Source organism: Mercenaria mercenaria, chromosome 17, assembly GCF_021730395.1.
Source record: "Mercenaria mercenaria strain notata chromosome 17, MADL_Memer_1, whole genome shotgun sequence".
Lineage (NCBI taxonomy): Eukaryota > Metazoa > Mollusca > Bivalvia > Venerida > Veneridae > Mercenaria > Mercenaria mercenaria.
In genome coordinates, this window is record NC_069377.1 from 22,633,362 (window position 1) to 22,651,209 (window position 17,848).

General features: G+C 31.9%; 1 protein-coding gene across 2 annotated transcripts in view; it reads right to left on the reverse strand.

Annotated features, from left to right (window-relative positions):
• Positions 1–853: 853 nt before the first annotated feature.
• The window catches only part of LOC123537450 (uncharacterized), a 69,396-nt gene continuing 52,401 nt past the window's right edge, over positions 854–17,848 (reverse strand). Inside the window, exons 1-4 of one of the 2 annotated variants that reach the window (XR_008368237.1) lie at positions 10,725–11,197; positions 8,194–8,370; positions 5,250–5,381; positions 854–4,240 (exon numbers count right to left, since the gene is read on the reverse strand). Coding sequence is in view for 1 of the 2 variants with exons in the window: in XM_045321167.2 (XP_045177102.2) it covers positions 4,167–4,240; positions 5,250–5,381; positions 8,194–8,370 (383 nt within the window). In the remaining variant the exon portion in view is untranslated. Of the gene's footprint in view, positions 4,241–5,249; positions 5,382–8,193; positions 8,371–10,724; positions 11,198–17,848 lie in introns of those variants that run through there. The other variant, XM_045321167.2, reaches the window with a different exon arrangement.

Sequence of the window (17,848 nt, forward strand, 5' to 3'; positions counted from 1 at the left end):
GGTCATATTGCCATTGTTAATATGTTCTATTAACCGTATTTGATAATTGTACAGTTCATTGTATTACGTCTATACTTAAACGAGGTAACGACGGAGTTGGAAACGTGGTTGAATACTGTTTGTATTATGAAATATATTGCAAAATAAAATAAATTTCTTTTGCTTTCTCATGCTCTCCATGTTTCCGTGTAATATAGCGCACGCATATTATAGCACAAATTGTTCTACGATACCAGTTTTCATTTTGGACAACTCCTTGAGCATGTCAAATGCACAGATAGCTTGTATTTTGCAAATTATTGATGTTTAGCTGAAGTAGAAATGGGTCAATATAAACATTTGCATCAGATGTTGAATGGAGACTATGACCATTAAAAATTAGCTTTCTTTTGTTCAAAACTAGAAAAATTGCCATCATATTTTATTTGAATTTGGCTTATGGCTAACTCAGCCATGATGTTAAACGTCTCCTAGGACAAGGGCTAAAGTAATTATATCAACGTATTGACTAAACCATTTATACTGCTTTATTGATGCAGCGATTATCTTTTAGCGACAGAATCGTGTGTGACATAATTTATCCTTAGTTTCACGTGTTCATACAACTTTGTTGGAAAGGAAGTATTTGTTTCTGAAGAAAGAACAAATAGCTTTCAATATTTTTATTTTAAATACTACATAAATTAAAAATGTTTTGAATTAATGTCATGTTCATCATTTAACGATGCAAATATACACATATTTCTTAACACATGAAAAATATATTCAAACTTTATATTGGCATCAAACATGTAACAGTTATACATCAAACATGCATTTCATCACAAGTAATTCATCAAAGATGTCCCAATCAGGTAATTCATCAAACATGCCCCCAAAAAGTAATTCATCAAACATGCCTCGATAAAGTAATTCATCAAACATGCCCCAATAATGTAATTCATCATTCATGTCCAATAAAATAATTCATCAAACATGCCCCAATAAAGTAATTCATCAATCATGTCCCAGTAAAATAATTCATCAAACATGGCCCAATAAACTAATTCATCGAATCTGACTCAGTAAAGTAATTCATCTAACATGCCTCAATAAAGTAATTCATCAAACATGCCCCAATAAAGTAATTCATAAAACATGCCCCAATAAAGTAATTCATCAAACATTTCCCAATAAAGTAATTCATCAAACATGCCCCAACAAAGTAATTCATCAGACATGTCCGAATAAAGTAATGCATCAAACATGCCTCAATAAAGTAATTCATCAAACATGCCCCAATCAAGTAATTCATCAAACATGCTCTTATAAAGCAATTCATCCAACATGCTCCTATATAGTAATTCATTAAAATGCCTTAATAAAGTATTTCATCAAATATTCCCCAATAAAGTATTTTATTAAACACGCCCAAATAAATAATACAATTGCACACGCAATATACAGCGATATGGTAACATACTCATACATCTAGCACACACCGTTAGGACCATTCGTTCTCATACACCAGGTTGGCATTGCTTTTAATATACATTTAAATACGACTTTAAATAGTATCTTTTATCTATCTATGTTGTCAAATTTGATTTAGGTTGACATTTTATAGCATATTGTTACCTTCAACTTCCTAATCTTGACAAAAGACGTCAGGTCCACTTAAAATAATAACAATAATCGGACTCGGATCTGAATTTGATTATGCATTGTTTTGGATATCATACACAGAGACATGTCATTAATTCAAAATATTACTTAATTTGCCATATCTATGGCATACAAATTGGTGACTAGCATTTTGTTTAAGTTTTCACATGTGTATCAGTATTGCACAGTGATATAACACCCCATTTCATTGTCAGCCACTTCATATATAAGCACATGATACATTGTCACTCTTACAGTTTCTGCTGAGTATTAGAGGAATTCGCTTAAAGGTAGTTCTGCACGTTTGAAAACCCGGAAGTGATAGCGTAAGGTCATGTATCTGGAAAAAGTAGAATAAAGCCTGGATTTGTCGTACGGAAACGAAAATCATTTTATGAATTAATGGCAGTCCGTGAGTAAATTTTTTACAATGACACTGTTACTATATGACATTGTAATATCTGACAGGTTAAACAATTAAAAATAGTGTCTTAAAATTAGCGTGAAATGTGCGGTTTACTTTAATCGTGGTCAAATATCTCACAAATAAGCACATGGACCTACACATTTTATTTCACCACATTATAGCCCATATGTTTATTTACAACTATGAGAAATTTCATTAAAACCTACATTTTAGACAAATTTCTATTCGCGAAAATGTTATGAAAGTTATGATTTTCTCATAGACTCCCATTATGAAAAAATGAGTGAGGTCCAATTTTTTCAAATCAGTCTAGCGCAAAATCGAACACACGACCCTATCTTTATTTTTTTTGCTGAATTTTCTACATGTTAGTAAATTCTGAAGTTTTGAAAAAATCAGAGTTTAATCAAATTCTACATTGTAGAAAATAATTCGATCCGAACATGAAGAATTACCTTAAGCACATGGAACAGATCGGAAAGTTTAACGAAATTTTGTGTATATGTATATGTTTTGTGTTCTACAGCATTTACTTGTTAGTATTAAGTTAAATGTGAAACATATTCAATGAACTTTCGAGTTACAGCTTAATATTATTTATACATAATACAAATTATTATTTCTACTTGTTATGCTGCCGCAAATAATCAACAAAGTTATATCAGTCGGATTTAAAGTTCTGCAAATTTATGGAATGAGAGTTTTATTCATATTCAAATTCATCCATTTTCATTCAGATAACAAATCTAAGTAACAACAGAGAGCTGCAAGTAATAACACGAATTTGTCAGGTCTGTAGTTTTTGTTATACACCATTTTGTTAACGTTATAACCTTGTCTTTGTACGGATATGACAATACTAAGCATAGGACTTAATTTCGCATGCATTTAGTTTTAAATGTGGTTCTTGTAACACATACATTATGTGTTGGGCTAATTAAAAACTTACAAATATCATTTTGACTAGAATGTTGTTGGCACGGTTCTTTTGAATTTGAAGGAACATGTCATGAAAACGGATAACTTCCTTTCTAGTGTAAACAGATAAATTCATGTCATATTTGCACATTCTCTTCTTACATGTAAACAGTCAAGACAGCTGATATCGCTAAATTGCGAAAGAGGTCGATATGAATAGTGTTATATCATGTATTTTGCTTATCGTTGAAATTTGATCTAACAAGGGTAAGGTTACTTGGTAGGGACTGTATGATATGACAGTTGTAAATGACGCCTTTAACATATAGTGCACAGGTACTATTCTGCCTTCGATTTTACGTAAATATATACATGTATGACAGAGTTCTAGACAATGTAGAGTAACTGTTTATCATGCCAGCCTGTTTCAGTTTTTATAGTAAAAGTTTAACGTAACTCCCATTCTGAAGAACATTCTTCTTTGAATCATATCGTGGTATACAATGTATATGCTGATGACATTCAAGCAGAGACAAACCTAGTATTATACATATCTCTTCTTCTTTTGTTGGGGTAAAAGGTCAGATTATCTTTCCTCATTACCTCTCAAAAGCTTGATTTCTTGTTGCTGTTTTGTTGTAAAGAAAAACACGTTTAGAAATTGTAACAAGCTGTCACATAAAACAACATGTTTTAAAATTACCAAGACAATCTTTAAACTTTATTTTCGGGCTACTACAAAACAGACTGAATATTCAGTTTAATCAAATAAATAATTAAATATGTGAATCAAATAATTAGACTTATTTCAGAATATTTCAGAATATACTTGGCAGAAAATATAAGAATACAATACTACTTTTATTTTGTAAAAAGACTATTGCATTGTCGTATTATGAGAAAATGCGTAAATAATGGTCCATTTCAAAGCATAAAATTATGCTTATAGTGCCCCAACAGCTGTAGATCTGAAAATATCGTGCAGTTCATGTTAGACCTATAGTGCGTTGACTTGTTCCAGAAAACGCTGTCGTCTGTATCTATGAATTCACTGAACATACGCATGCGCATGTTCTCAGCGGAATATATTATGCACGTGACGATCGTATGCAAAGCATTTTATCACAGGTCGATATTTTTAACAGTTAATTAAAATTTGTCAACAAAAATAACGATTTCAAAAGTGATGACTGACGATTCCTAATATTTGCAGCACTGCTTTGAATTCCCTTCTTTCTATCACTCTGTCGCCTGCAACGAGATAAAAAATGTATTTAACTATCACCTTATAAAAACCAACTTAACTGGTCAACGGAAAAATCAAACTAATTCAAATGTAATGAAAATATAATGACTACTTTCAGCAATTTTACTCAATATTAGTGTCCAATGATGTCATTTTTGACTGGTAAATCCTGTTTGCAATTTTGGTATCATGGCATATTTTTTCTTTGTTTGTTTAAATCAAAATAAGAGTTCGTTAATCCATATCAACAGATTAAAATCACTACTTTCTAAACATAATATTTGTTCCTCTGTGTACGCTCATCTTGACCGTAAATAATTGAATTTGCTGTTAAATGACGTTCGCATATTGATAAATACCAAGCATCATTTTGGACAATTATATTTATCGCGACCTTTTTCGGACATGAGACATGCATTCATGTATTAACAAACCCTAATGAAATTTCTGCAACAATTACAGCCTAATCATCTATTATTGATTAACAATTTTGCCTGCCCACTTCTATTGGCAAAGGTCACTGAATACCTAACGAAGGCACAAATCACTAGTTTGTTGGGTTTTCCTTAATATTAGAGATTTAACGAACACGTTCTGTAACAATATTATCAAAGGAAAGGTTATATTACAAAATCAGATGAAAAGCAATAAGGAAACGAACATAAGTTAAAATGTGACAATGACAAATAATACATCTGATCAAGAATTCACTTAGATTTATTCTAGAATATGTTCTGAATTTCAAAGACGCAATGTTAAAATGTAATTTTGGACCAAAGTAGTATCAGGTTGACTCTGTTTACGGAAATTTCTGTAATGTGCTGCTTACCTGTCACCCACTTACGCGGAACTCTATTCCACATAATAATGAATAGACCTTTTGACCAGAAATTTTAAAAATACTAAAAATGCAACAACAGAAGTAGACTTAAGCATTTTTCTCAAAGAAATCACCAAACAAGAAAACGTTTCAAAATGACACATCTTTATGGCAAACAAATATATTAAACTTACCGTCTAGATCAAATAAATTAAACATTCTGTCTACGAAGGCTTTGTCATTGTTGTGTCTGTTTGCATGCCTCGTCATCATTTTTGAGAAAACATTATACACTGAACGTTTATTCCATGGCGAGCGGTCTTGGCCTGAAAGTAAAAGATTATCTGTCTGAATAAACTTTAAAAGCTCAATCTCTAATAATGTTTAGTCTACGAAACTATCATTCAGTGAGGACCTGTAATTAATGGCATTATTTACGGTAATGCAAGATTTGTTTGGTTTTTAATGACATTTTAGATCGCATTGACACAATTTACGCAATTTTTAATTATAAATGGTAGGTCCTCAACTGCCGCCACTATTTCAAGTATTTCATGGTGCATCTTTGCAAAGTCACCGACATGTTTTATGCAAGCAAGCACAACAGCTTCATCGTATGATTTTTTTTTCTTTTCATCCCAAGCGAGGTTTCAAAACTACGGCTTTGACAGACAAAGTCTTCCAAGTCATCATCTTTAATCATTCAGCCACAGAGGGCTTTGCACGTCAACGAAGAAAACAAGAAGAAAAAGATATTACATTTAAAATTATGGTATGAACAAGGCTATGTATAATTCAAAATCAAACGGCAGCTTAAAGATGCGGCATTGTTTTGTCTAATTCCTAATAAGCACTTTTAATTATATGTTTTTTTCTATATATTTTTGGTCTTTCGCAAACAATTACCTTGAATTGCTTTTGACCTCTATCTCAAAGGAATTCTCTAAACTCGTACTAAAAAAAGAATACTTCTTTTCGCATGTCTGACCAAGCGGTCAATCTAACTGTAACTTTTTTGAACCGTGAAGAAATACAACCGTCTATTACTCCTACACGAATCAATTGAATCGAAAGCGGACCATTTAAGACTAATTAAATACCATGCCTTCAGCTGACGGCATACTTAGATATATATTTTTTTCAAATAGACTAATTGCTTACATATTATTAGAGAAACTAAGTAAAAAATTGTATTGATGTTCTACAGAGTTATTACTTGTTAATTGTTGCAAATCAATTACAAACATAACGACGGCTCCAAAAAACACTTGCAAGCGTAAACATATAAGTACAAATTCCATTAAAGGATTTGGCAATCCCTGAAGAAGTCCTGATTTGGAAACACTTATATGTTTATAAGTATGGCTTAACACAATGTTATCAATTGGTAAGTTATCTAGAAAATTGAGGATAAGCTGTGCAGTTAACTTAAGATTATATTGTTTTTCATATTTATTTGCGTTCGATTCTTCACATCATTATTTTGTAAGTGAATAACTGCTTTCCTGAATAGAGAGAACCTATCTTCCGAAAATTCTGTCTTAAAGTTTACTACATTACTAAATGAGATCTACATGGTTTCGGTGTGAGTTTGAACACAACAAAAATAAAACCAAGTAGTAATTCAGACAGCTAGACTCGTAAATATATCTTTACTGAGCTTTTATAATTTTGCCTTAAGTTTCACTCTGTGTTAATCAGAACAGCGGTGTTAATATGTGACAATTTGATGAAATTTGATATCAGAAACTTTAAAAAATATTCAGAAATTTATTTCGCGATGCCATGTTACAAGAACGGCATAATGCAAATACCAGTTCAATGCCAGAAATACTACATTAAAATTTGGAGTTATGGTACTTTTGAAAACGCATTCATGGTAGGGAGACAGAATTTAGACCAACACAAAAAAGAAATTGACTACATCCATAATCATATTACAGATTTAAATTGATTCTGTACCTTCTGGGTAAAAATATTTGTTTTTAATTAATAGTTTGGAACGTGTTTTTGGTATTATGTGAAACATTAGACCCGACAAAGTATAATAACAATCTATGAAGTCACGTTGAGTAACACAGCAATAGTATACTGGCTTCTTTAGAAGGTGTAGGAAGCAGTGTGTGGTGATAGGAAAGAAGTCTCCGCAGATAACGTTCAGATTATAACGATCTTTGTTATTGGCAGAGGATATGATTATTGATAAAGCAAATACAAACTACGGCGAGATATTGACACATTCTTAGAGAAATGCCAGCATGAATGAAAACATGTAAGTCTCGCTTGATCGACAGACTTGCACCATCTGATTCCCTTTCAATATCACCCAGTCATGTATCAGTGTCAAATAAGGTATCGTGATCGATTATAGGCAATTGCTTAACAATTAAATAACAGTTACAAGGACGAAAACGATAATATTTCTGGTAAAACAGATACAATGAGGTCTATTTTTGTGTTCTGGACAATAAAAGATTTCAATTTTGATATAATGACAAATAGTGGGAGAAAAGTTTCCGGTTATAGGTTGTTTATCATTGATTACAATTAAGATAGAGCAGTAATAAAACTGTTACTTCAAATCTCACACAGAAGAGAGCTATTCTATCGAAGATGAGCTTATCTGTCAAAACCGTTACATTGTACTTTATATAACAGCAAACGATATTGTTTTTACCTGTTTTTATGTTGGAACGGCATGTGTCGATACAATGCAAGAGTGTAAGATATTCGGTGAAAAGATTTATAGTATTTTAAAAAGAATGTACAATGAGGACAACATGACAAACAATAATTATGTCTATACATGTAGACTAAAAGGAGATAGTTTATCAGCACAGAACCCAACCAAGCTTAACCCTAGCAGACCCAGTTTGAGTACGGCTGTATAATGGAGGTGAAATGTACAATACCCGTCATACAACTCTAGCACCGACTAGAGCAGATCTCTTTTAACCAAACCGTGGAATGGATTACAAGGCCAAGAAAACAACTCAGGATCAATGTACGGAAGGTAATTTTCACAGTCGCCACACAAGAAACACAACACTAAATAAAAGTCAATACTGCGATAATTACTAATTTGAACACAGACCGGTCATGAAGTTGGGAACTGCTTACAAACAAAATTATCCTTACCTGTTGATCTGTGTTGCCGGTATAACGGCTTTGGATCTGTAGCTTCTGTTAATGGAATACTTTTCATCCGCCTCACATTTGCTTGCACTTTCATCTCTGGTAGATAGAGACTTGAAACTGTCAGGCACAGGGAGAAATACACTGAAAGTCGGTAAACAATCACAGTCGTGGGCATATCTGAAGTATATAAAACGGAAGCTTAAAGTCGGTAAACAGAGTCGTGGGTATTACTGAAATATAATAAAAACGAATGAACGGTCAAAGTCGTTATACAATGACAGTCTTGATCTGAAATATATAACATGACTAAAAGGTGGTCATTGGTATACCGGAAAAGCATGAAAGAATAATGAACGCTAAAAGTCGGTACACAATGACAGTCTTGGACATATCTAAAATGCATGCGAAATACACATGTAAGGAACGCTTAATGTCAGTTAACAGTCACGAGTTTTAGGCATAACTGAAATATATCAAATAAACAAGAAACATAGCCGTTAAAACGTACAGAAAAATATGCTGTACGGCTGTAAAATGTCATTGTCGCGGAAATATATCAAATGATGTATAAATACATTAGTACACTTTGAATAATCCAAACATCGATTAAAATATTATTATTGCAAGAATGAAAAGGTAAATGAACGCTGAATGTCAGTAAAGTAAAAATAATATAAGCATATTTCGTAACAATTAAAGCACTGAATTCATATGCCAAAAAGCTCATAATAATAACTTTCATCAACACTTAAACAAAAGCAATAATGCTATATTGGCACACTTGAATTGCAGATTTCAATCGCTGTGGGTATTTGCGTGAATATGTATGATGAATTTACAATAAAAGTTTATTTTTTTATTGATCAGTTAAAAGGGTAATGATGTGCAAACGATACCTCAAAGACTAAGCTACGCTTAGTGGCATTTGCCAATAACTGAATATCAGCTACACATGTGATACGAGATACCAGATATACGATGCCTATATATCACTTACGATAATGCTATGCTGCTGCTGCTGTATTAAAAGTCTTCTGTATATAAATAAATGATGTAAATTTAAACCTCTTTTCTTTCTCACAAAATAACATAGAATAGCAAATCGTGTTAAGACAGGTTATTCAAAAATCAAAACTTAACAATAAACGCGAAATAAATTGTAATATTTTTAGTATCATTATAATTTTACATTTATTTAAATTTTACAAACGCTACTATAGTAATACAAAGTCACCTTTTTATGCTACGGGGACTTTTGATTAACAATAACTAATTTCGTACGTATATAATGAGATGTGTGTGTTTTAAAAATAGACAGTTTTTAGATTGGCTATACACCAGAACAAAATATTTCTACTATGTCAACCTTTATTATTTTACATTTATTTAAATTCTACAAACGCTACTATAGTAATACAAAGTCACCTTTTTATGCTACGGGGACTTTTGATTAACAATAACTAATTTCGTACGTATATAATGAGATGTGTGTATTTTAAAAATAGACAGTTTTTAGATTGGCTATACACCGTCGATAAAAGAGAACAGAACATTTCTACTATGTCAATTTAACATCAGTTTTGAAAAAAAAATACAATATTTTTTATCAACTTGTGATGTCTTTTTTAAACGAAAAAGCAAACAATCTTACCGAGATCCTTCCTAAGTAATGGCAATACGAAGAAGTATTGTGACAATAAATATATAGTTTTCTCTTCGTTCAGTCATTAGCGCATTTCCAGATGCACTAATCACCCATAAGTGAGTTTCAGCTAATATCTCAAACTTTTTATCATTTATCACTTTATTATTAGAGAGATAAGAGAGATACAAAATATAGATTATCATGCAAAAAATCAATTTTTCTAGCCAAAACAATAAACGTCAATATGGCCGTCGTTCCTTTGTACGGATGAAATAATTAATATATGATCCATGAATAATTTCTGCCATGCTGGACGATAGAACAACGTTTCCCATATCTAAATACTTTATATGACTTTCCCATCGCACTTCGTATACGTTTCACAATACAAGTTTATAAACAGTTTACCAAAATTTGGTCAAAATGCAAAATAGTTCAGATATTACTTGAGCATAGCTGTTAAAGTTTGTGTTACGGTCATTATGACCAAAACTTGTTTCATTACGATGGAGCAGAATCAGTTGTTGAGTATTATGATTAATAGAAATTATCATGATGACTTGAACTAAAAGAAATACTTTGCACTAAAAGTCCCCACAGATATCCCATTTTCAATATATACTCTATTAACACTCAGATGCCCGATGGGTTGGTACCGTTTCAATAAATTGTTAATATACAAATTGAAGTAGAAATATTTTTAGGGGTGGACGAGGTTCCTACAATCTTTGAATTAGATTGTGAGAGCACAAATAAACTTTAAAATAATATTACCATTGCAATTACGATTTTAAAATTTGACATCTGCAACAAGAAGTAAACGGAATTTAAAAGAAAAACGTTGAAACTGTTGAAGTATCAGCATGACGTTAAAATATGTATTTACCTTACAAAACACAGCCCAATGGTGCATTACAGGATCGGCAGCCTCTGGTTATATTCAAACGTTCTGCAAAATCACTTCAGCTATTTCCAGCTATCAAACAATTTTCCCAATAGAATATCGTTTTAGTATGTTTATTCTTGAAATAGATGCAGTTTTTATTTCGTTAAAAAACGGTTGTCTGTCGTCCCATTTTCTTTGATAAAATATCAAAATTGTTTAAACAGTAGCTTCTGATCAGAGAAATTATAATAAATGCAATTTATTCCAGATTAATGCTTTTTCTGTTTTACTTTATTTCCATATAATTGTCAATGAAATAAATACCAAAATTTATCCAAAAGAAGTTTCCAAATTATGTCAAAGAAAACAATCCGAATCTTGTTTTATATCTTAGAGATTGTTATTATTTTTGCACAAAATCGGACTGCGTATGATTTCATCGCAGCTTGTCATCTTTTATGTAAATGATCAATACCCCACGCACGACTGTATATGTAAGTTTTCGATATGGTATCTAAATTCAAGAAATACGCCTATAAGCTCCTTTTCCCAATGAGTTTGTACAGTGGCCAATATCTATCATTGAGGAATGTCCCTAGCAACGTACGTGTGAACTACTCACGTGTTTTTATTATAGCTTTACAGTTTATCACTTTTTATATACTGTTTTTACCTAAAATGGAAGAATAAGGCTACTTAACAAAAACAAATCATTAAAAAGCCTTAATCAACGTATTGTTATGACATTCTCCCTAATGAAGCATGTATACATTTATAAGAAAACCATACTTGCAAAGATAATACAAAATACAAGGAAAGAACTGCTACCTGATACCAAAATTTTGGTTGTCATTTTTACATATTTTCCTCATGTGCATAATTCTTCTTTTATTCTTGCATAAAAGCTTTTCACTTGATCCGGGCATGTAATACTATTCACAAGGTCCGCATGACGAGCATATATTACTAAACTGAGAAAAGTAATTTATTCTTATCGAAAACACTTGTGCCACTGTCTGTTCTTTTGAGGAGTCGATATGATATTCAAGATACACATGTAATTAAATCACGGCAAATGGGCCAAGGCTACACGAAAGTACGCTGCTTTGGTGTTACAAGGAATACCATTTGTGCTTTATACAATTTCCTTTTTCCATTGTGGGTTGAAACATCACTTTGGGGGTGTTATTTTTTCATTTCAAGAAACAATTTAGCTGGAGGGGAACGTAGGGGCATTTGCCATCAGTAAACATGTTAAAATTTACAATTCGAAAAATAAAGCAACCTGGCCGTAATGTGCGTCATACTCATAAAAGAAAGTTATAGTTCTGTTTTTCTACCACACATGGTCATGTTGAGAAAATCCAAAGAATGTCGAAATCAAAATCAAAACTAAACTCAGTCGTTTAACAAGGACAGTAGCAAAATTTACATTTACATATGAATAAACATGCACATTTTCACTAAAAATGGCAATATTGACGATTGGCGCTTTATATACTCAGAGAAAGATAACTGTCTTATCTGATCTGCTATTTTATATTACAAACGTTTCAAGAAGAGATATTAAAGACGTCGAAATGGTATCACAGAAAGGTGTTACACTTAATTCAAACGATTATCAGGCTCACGAAATAACACAATAGACTTTGGCTTAAATAACAGAAAAGTGTGAATCTTATTTGTATGTATCGTTTTGTATGAATGTTTTGTATCGTTTTGAAAGCATCTGTCTGAACTGCTATAAAACAAAACTTACAGTGTAATATATATATAGTGTATTACAGTACTAATCCCCAATGATAACAAGATTCCCGCCGAAACGCGAGGACGATTCTATTCCATGATAACCGATGAAATACCAATCCATAATCATAATGCTTACACATTACCTTCTAAGTAAATATTAGTATTTCTTTCATCTTAAATGTACTATTATTATATGGAAACATAGCTCAGTCTGGTAAACTGCAGATAACAATTGAATATCATAAGTAAATCATTTTGTGGGTTCGAACCTTCGTGAGGGTTTTTTTCATTTTTTGTCTTTTTCTGTTTTTTTTCTTTTCGTTTTCATTTTTATTCCCGTATTTTTGTTTCTTTCTTTGATAGTTTGTATTTGTATGTATGCCTTAATATAAAACAATAGTATTATTATTATTTGCATGGCTTAAATACATGCATTTAGTCAATATCATCTTTGATACAATGGTAAACTTTTCTGATCTGCCATATCGGTTTAAAATACTTCTCAGCTGTGTTGTCACAAAGTTCATGACGGAATCTAAATCTTTAAGAGAAAAAAGATTAATGTCGATGCTGAGTTTCGAACCCACACGGCAAAAGATCTATTTAACACGGACTGTATGCTTTACCACTGAGCTAATTTGCAACTGGTACAAAATCTAGACATAATTAGATTGTAACATGTTAGAAAAATGTTGAATTCCCTATGTTCCATTTTAATCTATTTATAGTCATGTTTGTAAATATCAAGTTATCGTTGGGGCATAGTAATTCATATTGGCATTTTGTTTATTAAAAGTTAAAAGACATTCTTGTTACAGGATATAGCGACATCTTTATGATAATCACGTTCAAAGAAGTTTTGCTTAGTTTGTTTGTTTTGGGTCGTGTTCCTGGATTTTGTACCAGTACAAACCTGTCCCCCGCAAGTAACTGCCAACTTTTCCAAATGAATCAGAGGTGGAGGATATCTGATTTCAGACACAATGTTATTATCAAATCGTCACGGAGAGCATACGCCCTGCCATGGAATCGAACTTGCGACCCCGAAATCCGTATATCTGCTCTCTCTCTATTGTGCTAAGCAGACGGGCGAGATGAGCTCTGATCAGTACTGCAAATTGAAATAGCATGTGATTACCTTCAATGAAAGGAAATAAAGTCTCACTGCAAGATTTTGCATTCTTTAATTCAGCATTTTATTATTACCTTATTATTAGCGATATATATATATATATAATAATAAGGTAATAATAAAATGCTGAATTAAAGAATGCAAAATCTTGCAGTGAGATATATATATATATATATCGGTTTCGTAGCAAAGCAGTAAATTGACATGATGGAAGCAAACTAGATTAAACATGTCAATGACAGAATCCAGTACCGCTGCTAAATAAATACATATTTTAGATCCTTGACGATTTTGCAGCATTTAAACAAGTAGTAACTTCTTCATTCACATATTTAAAGAGACATACTTGACACAGGCAAAAAGGTACTGAACGGAAAACAAAATATGTGTAAAATTCTGATCAGTAAGCAAGTAATGAAAAGAAGAAAGAGACACTGCAAACTTATGCACATATTACTTTTATTATCGCTGTATCATTACCGTTCTTTTTATTTCAAACATTTAAACTAGAAGCAATTTTTCCACTAACACGTTAAAAGAGTCTGATATTTCAAATTTTTTTTTTCACTGTTCAAAATACAATACAAAAGTTCTTTTCTAAAGAAAACATTAAACGTTAAATAACTGTAAATAGGAAAAAGCATTAAAGACTTTATTTTAAAATACAACATTAAGCCGTAGTTTTACCTTTTTGTTATTATATTTCGCGGTTCAACATAAATACAACGAATAAGCCAGCTTGCTACAAAATATGCAAGAAATTATTTTGTCTGTAGATAACTGTCAACTATTTAGGTTAATTATTTGTCATATTTGTATGTTAATAAATTCATAAGGAAAAAGATGTGACATAGACATAGAAATGACTCATTGACAATATTTACGCGTAACACATCCCTCTAAATCTAGATCTTTGCAGAGTAATTCAAAATCATGGTTACATTGAGTAATATCTTCAGATACAGCAATAATTTCGAATCATGGTATAAATAAATCTTTGGAATAATATTTATTACTATTAAAGATATAGGAATCTAAGTAACCCATTCTGTTTCACTTCACCAAAAATCATGAAAAACATGACCTTTGAACTGAATTTATTCAAATCTAATGACGGAATGAGTTTGAACACGGGCACAATAATAAAACTTGTGTTTAAAACTTTCATTCAGTTGCCCGTATGATATTGCACTAAACCTCTTAAAGATTTCCATTGTATAGTGTTATCAATAAGAAACTCGTTTAAAGCTAGTGCCTTCTGTTCTAAGATTCAAACCAGATTTTTAGTTTTATATATTCTTCAGTTTAAAATTTGTTGGATAAAGCATGTTCAAGAAAAAGTTTATTCTTTGAGATTAACAGTTAAATTCTATTCAAAATGTATTTGTTACAAAATGAAGAATCTATCAGATATTGTTTAGGTAAAGGTTCTAATTTTTATCCGTTTCATTGTTCTTAATAAGTCACTGGTGCATGAGATCTAATTTAGAGATTTTCTGCACATTGGATCCATACACAGTTCCGACAAATATTTTGCCAATACATTTGATAAAATATGCGAAAATAATAATTCTAATCATATCATTAACTCTTAAGAAAATGTACTTGAAATAATCTGAATATAATAACTTGAAATGGAAGAAACAACTCTGCTGGTCTAAGATTTTTTTTTGTAAACGGAAAAAACACATTTCTTTTTTTAAACTCTCATGATACTTCATTTTGAAGAACTGTTTCCTGCCATGTTGGACGTCTTGTCAAGCATGCTGATAAGTACATTTTATATTAGTAATACTTTTAATCCAAAATTGCACACGGACTCTTTTAGAAATAAATGAATATTCGAATTCATTATAAGCCATGAAAAGAAAATTTGATATGTCTGGAAGAAAAATCAAACTTTATTTCTGAGCGAAAGAGTTAAATGAGCCGTGCCATGAGAAAACCAACATAGTGGGTGTGCGACCAGCATGGATCCAGACCAGCCTGCGCATCCGCGCAGTCTGGTCAGGCTCCATGCTGTTCACTTTTAAAGCCTATTGGAATTGGAGAAACTGTTAGCGAACAGCATGGATCCTGACCAGACTGCGCGGATGCGCAGGCTGGTCTGGATCCATGCTGGTCGCAAAGCCACTATGTTGATTTTCTCATGACACGGTTCAAATGCCATTAATATGGCTGAATAGTTAACAACGTTTAACAACATTTTATTTATTATCCTCTACAAAACACTCAATGCAATATTTTCGCGAAGCAAAATACCAAACAGGCATGTCAATGAAAAGGATACTGGTAAGAATAAAAGTCGACGTATTGCCCTCCAATGTGATGCTTACATCATTTGGAGTATTCCCAAATTTAAAATTGATTGTACAGAGTCACGTGCTAAAGTATTAAAACAAATCTTGACACAAGTTTAAAAGAAGTTGAAATTTAAAATTGATTGCACAGAGTCACGTGCTAAAGTATTAGAACAAATCTTGACACAAGTTTAAAAGAAGTTGAAATATTCTATATATACTATTTAAATAAACAAAACATACCGTTAAATAGGAATAAAACCATGCTACCAGATAAGCTTCGCCACACAGAATGCGTCGAGTTGGAATTAGATGACATTTTAATGTTTCACGTGGGTTATAGTTTGATAGTTTGGGATGGCATTGCATCTAACAGTTTCTAATACATGCGATATATAATCTTAATATCACATTCCCGGCTATTACTCACAAGTTGCTTGATAAATTATCTGTTTCTATAACAACGAAGTCACGTTTGATGCATGCATAAGACACGAGACCGTTTTCTGCAAATTGTAAAGAACATTAAAACAAAGACAGGTCCAAATGATTCCGGCATTGATTTAGCTAGGGCTGTTGTCATTAGTATTCAGTCAGGCACACTTCTCCCTGTTAGAAATAAATTCCAACTGAGTCTATGTGCTTTCAGTTTTAGTCAGTAATCCACGATTCGAAATTGCCTCAAAAAAGTCTTTGAAGTGTCTCAAACTATTAAACATGTATGTTCTCTCTTTAAAAGAGAATAGCATAAATTATTTATAGATATCACTAAGCTGATAAAATAACCTGTGACAGGGTATAAAAAAGACCGTTATTTGTAAAATAAATCGTTTTTCACAAAATAATTTGCGTAACTATTTTATACTACTCTTTCAAAAACGTTTCCAACTTAAAATAAAAATGAAATCTGGCGGAAACGATTATTCATAATTACTTCATGCATATGGACTTTTTGCAAAAAGGGAAAACTATAGATTTTTACCAAGGATTTTGAAGTACATTTTTCCGACGAAAATTTAAGCAATTTATTTAACAACAGGAACAAAGGGGTTTTTTTTACATACAAATTCCCAATAACGTTATTCATGCGCTAGCGCGAGGACGCGTCCATTTCATGATAACAGATTGCTTGTACATTACTTGACATTAAATATCAGTATTTGTTACATTTTATCTGTCCATTAAGTATACGGGATAATATCTCTGTCGGGTGAAATGCAGATATTAATAGGAAATCAGCGTTATATAAAGCTGGTCTAATATATATAACATAAATCATTTGTACGAGTTCGAATCCTCGTGAGAATTTCTTTTCGAATATTATTCTTTTTAGTTTATTTCCTTTTCGTTTCGTTTCTGTTCCCTTATTCGTCCTTTCCTTCTTTCATTTTGTTTTTGTTTTTGTATAATTATACTTGTTTCTATAACGTAACATTATGCTCATGATTTACTTTGGTACTTGCATTTAATTAATATCATCTTTAATATGATACTAAACGTTTCTCATCTGCCACATCGGTTTTAGATATTTCACTGCCGTTGTGCCACAGAGAAAATTAAAAAATCTAAACTCTATGAGTTTCGAACCCACACGGTGAAAGACCTTTTGAACATAAACAGTATCCTTTACCTCTAAGCTGATTTGTAAATGGTACGAACACTAGAAATATTAAGATTTTGACAAGTTGCAGAAATTTTGAATTCCCTATGCTTCATATAAACTATTTATAGTGATGTTATTAAATGTAATGCCTCTTAACATTTGGTAACTAAACTAAATACAATGTACATCCTTTCCTGAGACCTTTCCTAGCTTTCATTTTAAAGACGTTACACATTTCATCCAGCAGTTCCCTGGCCTCTGAATAACCAAATGTAGCGTAAGCTGGCTTTAAGATAACCCGGAACATTTTTTTAATGATCGTTTAGAAGATAAATGGAGG